This window comes from Phaseolus vulgaris, chromosome 4, assembly GCF_051622355.1.
Source record: "Phaseolus vulgaris cultivar YP4 chromosome 4, ASM5162235v1, whole genome shotgun sequence".
NCBI classification, from domain to species: domain Eukaryota; kingdom Viridiplantae; phylum Streptophyta; class Magnoliopsida; order Fabales; family Fabaceae; genus Phaseolus; species Phaseolus vulgaris.
The window spans coordinates 32,805,964-32,811,424 of record NC_143501.1 but is presented as its reverse complement, the minus strand read 5'-3'; the positions used below and the strand labels follow the sequence as shown (position 1 = coordinate 32,811,424).

At 41.8% G+C, this 5,461-nt stretch overlaps 1 protein-coding gene across 1 annotated transcript; it reads right to left on the bottom strand.

Moving 5' to 3' along the window:
• Positions 1 to 1,597: 1,597 nt before the first annotated feature.
• LOC137838638 (uncharacterized) lies at positions 1,598 to 3,019 on the bottom strand. The gene has a single exon (XM_068647877.1). The coding sequence runs from the start codon at positions 3,017 to 3,019 to the stop codon at positions 1,598 to 1,600; it is 1,422 nt and encodes a 473-aa protein (XP_068503978.1).
• Positions 3,020 to 5,461: the final 2,442 nt, after the last annotated feature.

The following is a 5,461-nucleotide window of genomic DNA, read 5'->3' as shown; positions in this document are numbered from 1 at the left end:
CCTTCCTAGAGTTTACCTTAAGCTTCCTTTCACTTGTTATTTTTGTCATATGTCTTTTAATTTTGTAATCATGTCAAGTTTTGTCTTAGTCATGTTATTCCATAATTGTCATTACTTCTAGTAGTACTTTTATTGTTTTTGATTGTTTCTTGCTTTAGTGTCATATATTTTTCTGAATTGATGTTGATCCTTTGTGCATTTTCTTTTTAGAATTGAGTTCATACTTGTATTCTAGACCTATACAAGTTCCAATACATCATTTTCCATTATGTCTTTGCTAGTTCATAATTCTGTTTTTTTATTTCTATTAGGATTCCTCTGTTTCTGAAAAAAAGTGCTTACTGTTTTTCCTTATTGCAATTGATTTACTCACTGGAAAATTCTGAAATTCTGGATTTGTGATATTCAAAGTGTTAGAAAATAATAGAAAAAGAATCATTCAAAAATTCAAAGTACACAAAAAATGATAAATAAAATAAAAAAAGTGTACAATTCTGCCGAAAAGAATACGGTAATCTGGCAGAGATTTTAAAAAATTTATCTCAATTAATTGGCTTACTGTTTTTAATTGATTCCAGTGCCATTATTGAGTTAACATCTTGAAGTTTCTGTGGTTTAAATTTCATAATCCAGTTCGCTCTACATCATTCCAGTTAAATCAGTGAATATCAAGCACAGTTTGCATTTTTTTTTTTTAAAATAAAATTTCCAGTAGCTAATTTTTGTTTTCTTCATCTACTCTAGTGTTTTTCCTTAAGTATTCTTTTGTGTGCCTACTTTTCTCATTGACTTCTTTATTTTCTTGATTGTCTTTCATTCTTACTCTTTGAGTTTGTCTTACATATAGTTTTCCTTTTGCAATTACCTTTCCTTGCTTATACCTTTTCTTGTTTGTCTTTATTGTTTCTTTGGTTTTGTGGTGGTTGCTTTTGAGATTGGTGTGCTTGCTTTGACATCTTTCATTTGAGGATTCCAAGGCCTCAAGATCAGATTGGTGCAAGGACATTATTTCTTTGAGAGTGACCTCTTTTTTCTGCCTCAATTCACTTCGGCATTTTTGCTAATTTTGTTTCTTGACTTGTTTGCTGTTTTGTGTGTTTGCTGTTTTTAATTTCAAATGGCTGGATTTTCAAGTGATGCATCCTACAAGCAGAATTCTCCTTCCAAAGCTTCAATCCTTGGTGAATTACATGAAGCACAAAGAACTATTAGACGCTTGGAAGAGAAAATGCAAAAGATGGAGGTCCAACAAGCTAGACCATCTCCTTCTATCCATGATGGGCATCATTCTCATAGACCATCTTCAAGAGCCTCTTCAAATGATTTTGGCCGTGAAGAAGAGCATAGGAGAAGGAGGAATCCACCACAATTTCATGGACAAAGACCTCATCATCAAGGAGAAAGACATCACTACGGCAATGGTTACTTCAATTTGACTATAATTGGAACATCCAAATGAGTTTGGGATTTGGTACTAGTTTTTGGTGAGTTCTTGTCTTAGAACAATGATCCAACTCTAAGAAAAGTGCCTCTATAATGTCCAACTCAAGGTGATTCCTAAGAAGGTCAAGAACCTTTCTCTATGTGGCTATTGGAATCACATCATCGCTTGTACTACCTCATCTTTAAGGGCTTCCCAACTCTCCTTAATAAAGTTCATGTTAAAGCCATCTGGCCCAGCACTCTTTGTCCCATCACAAAGCCAAACTGCATCCCTTATTTCTTCCTCTGAGAACGCCGTAATCAGGCTCTCATTGTCCTCTTGAGATAAAGACTTGAACTCAACCTCATCGAGTCTTACCCCAAAGTCTTTCGTGGCTGTGAATCTAGAATCAAAGAGCTTCTTGGCTTCAGATCGCACAGTACAGGGTTCCTCACACCACTGACCCCCAACCTCCACCCCCTTAACTTCATTCCTGAGTCTTCTCCATCTCAAGGAAGAGTGGTAGAATCTAGTACAGGAATCACCATACTTAAACCACCTTGATCTAGCCTTCTGACAAGTGAGGGACTCTATCTTTTTGTCATTTTCCTTCAACCGGCTTACCAACGCAGCCCTTTTCAACCTATCACCTTCGTTCAGGTCATTCAAGCAGTCCATACAATCCAAATCTTCAATTTCTTGTAAGATCTCCTTTTTGCGTGTGTACACATTTCCAAACACTTCCTTATTCCAGATCTTTAGGTCACCCTTCAGAATCTTCAACTTCTCCTTCACATTTACCATGGCATTCCCCTTTCTTGGGTACGATATCCATTTTTCCTTTACCATCTCATTGAACCCCCTTTCCAGGAACCAAGCATCAATAGTACGGAACGGTTTTGGTCCCCAATCCTTCTCCACAGACTTCACCACTAAAGCACAATGGTCAGAGACTTCCCTCCGCTGCACATATTGTTTACTCATAGGCCATCTTACAAACCATTCCTCTGAGACCAGTACTCTATCTATTCTGCTTTTTGCCGACCCATTAGACTTGAACCACGTATAACTCTTTCCCACAATAGGTAAGTCCAGAAGAAGGTTAGCATCAATGAAACTATTAAAGCCAATAATCTCACTTGAATAAGCGGATCCCTCCCTTATCCCCTTCCTTTCACTACGGCTTCTAACAGCATTGAAATCACCACACAAGCACCATACCTTCTCTTGTGAAACTGATTTAACACTTGACAATTCCTCCCATAGGATCTTCTTATCATTAATTGTGCAGGCAGCGTATACATTTACCATAACACAGCTACAGTTGGTTTTAAGGTAAATACCAAAAACAGCTATGAATACTTTCCCCATCTTATGGCTGCTATAGCTAAAAGCATCAACATTCCACATAGACAACAGACTTCCACACCCATTTATCCCTTCATTATGTAACCAGCCCACTCTGTTATTTCCCCACACAAAAAAGCATTTTGCCTCAGTGATCTCCTTTAATTTTGTCTCTTGCAAACACACGAAATCTGCCCCTTCACAGGCAATAACATGACTCAAGTATCTTGATTTGATACTCCCCCCCATACCTCTGATATTCAGATTAACGACTATCATGGGATGACATCCATATCCCCCAGCTTAGACTCCATCAAGACCATAGTATCACGTGCTTCCATTCGCCCATGCTCCCTTACCACCTCCTTCTCGTCCCCTCGGCAGAATAAGCCCACTTTCCTGCCATCTGCCCACAACCTTACAGGTTCCTCTTCACTATCAGGGACGCACAACCTAGAATTACAGGTTCTTATGTCTATATCAGAAATTGAGATAGAAGGTGAAACCTCTCTGTTCTGCCCTAGCGACCAAGGTGTTTTACGCTTAGTCTTGCCGACCTTCTCAGATGCGGACAAGAGACCCCCAATTCTACAAACCCTTTCTTCTTACGCCGCCTAGGTGGTGAATTCGATCTGCTCTTTACCGTTGCTACATCCACACCTTGGAACAGGGGGGACTTCACCCCTACGTTGCCATCATCGACACTTAATTGAACAAAACTCTTCGTTTTCTCGCATAACATTCCCCTTCCTTCCAACTGTATTCCATCGCATCTATTGACTGGGGAGATCGCTCCTTCTTCGTGCCTATCACTCTCCATCAGCCCTTCTAAGACCTTCAACCCTTTCCTATCCGCAATGTGACTCTTTGTACCCCCTGGCCCTTCATGCTCATTAGCGACTGGACAATTATGCCCTGCACCAATTTCTTCTCTCTGGACTACTTTGTTGTGACCTTGTCCACTTAAGCGGGCCTCAAGGTTGTGCATCCGGCCCATACTCTTAATAGACACGTTTTCATTTATAAGACACTCAACGTCTATTACTGCTTTTGCCGCCTCGGACTGACATATGCTACTAGAAGAGCCATCTCCACTGATTTGGACAGAAGATCTATCAGAAGGCCTTCCATCCTTTTCCTTTAGTCTCTGTCTACCTCCACTCATATCAAACACCCTACCTTTCGATATGCCAACTTTTCCAGGTTCGAAAAGGGGAAAAGTTGACTTTTCCAAGGACTGTTCACCGTCACCTTCCTGTTCACCTCCTTCGTCCTCTCCTACTGGCCACTGTGCATCTCCATTACTGTTACTAACATGCTCCTCACCACTCCCAACAGAGAGGGCTGATTCTTCGACATACGTTTCTGAGGATGAAATGCTATCGGATGAATCTTCCCATTGCTTTTTTCCATTACATCCCCAGTCAGAACACCCATAGGGTTCCTCCTCAACTAGGATATTACACAAAAGATCATTGATCTGCACTCTTCTCGCCCATCTGACACTCCAAACATTCTGGACTCTCACTTTCAACCTGACGTATTCCAAGACCTCCTATGAGAGTGAAGCTTCATATACGGCAACCACTGTTGCCGACTTAGCAAGCTCTCCAATAACTTTAACAAAACAATCCCTGTTCCACGCTGGTAAAGGCAGCCCAAAACACCTTACCCAAACGATTCTATAGCTGACCCCATAGTTGTGCGACCATGGACTGACACTTGAGAAAGAGTTATCAAACCAACCTTTGTTCATCTTCATGATGTCCTCCATCGCCTCTCCTTCTCTTGGAGTGAGCAGCACCTGACTATCACCCAGAAATCTCGCCCTCACCATGGTCATCCCCCCTTTCACAAGTTCCTCTCCTACTTTTTCAAAGTCCACACCTTCTCTTAGATTTCCTACGAAGCTCTTCAACATCCACTGGGGCGTATTTTTTTGTGTTTTGACCGATGGGCCCTTCCATTGGTCGTGACTTCCTCCTGCGACAATCTCAGCATATGTCTTGTTGCTTAGCTTCTCCATCCACACCTCCTTAACGCTTTGTTGACCCTTGCCTTTATCGTCCCGAACTGCAAAGCTCTGTTTCCCTTGCCTTTATCGTCCCGAACTGTACGTGCCCGGTCTTCCTTCTGGCTCTGTATGTACTCCCGTCCTTGGGTTCTCCTCTCCTCCCTTCTTGGTTCATACTGGTGTCTCTGATACTTCGGTATATTGACATGAAGCTTCCTATTGCCAACGTAGATCCGATCGAGATCTCCTTCTAGACGCACAACATTTTTTACATCAAGGAATCACACAAAACCGAACCTCCTTCCCCACTTATTAGGTCTGCGAGAAATGAAAACCTCCTTCACCGTTGCCCATTTTTGGAATACCTTAACCATGTCCATCTTTCCGTACCCTTGGGAAAATTTGAAAAGAAGAAGGTACAACAATCCTCTCCATTCCCCCGAAACCCCAACCCTGCCGTAACCCCACTCTCCGTTCCTACCGTAGCGTGCCCTCTCCATTCTATATCAATCAGTTATCGTTGTGGTTATAAGAATGATAATGGCTGGGAGAGACACCACATCCGCGGCGATGACGTGGCTGTTCTGGTTGTTATCGAAGCATACACTTCACTTGGCTATGGCTCTACTTGTAATTGTTTTAGTGTCTATGGCTCTATTCCAGGGCCTTCTGTTGCG

What these genes read in the sequence shown, in the direction of transcription:
- LOC137838638 (XM_068647877.1), bottom strand. Translation starts at nt 3,019, where the DNA reads ATGGGGGGGAGTATCAAATCAAGATACTTGAGTCATGTTATTGCCTGT.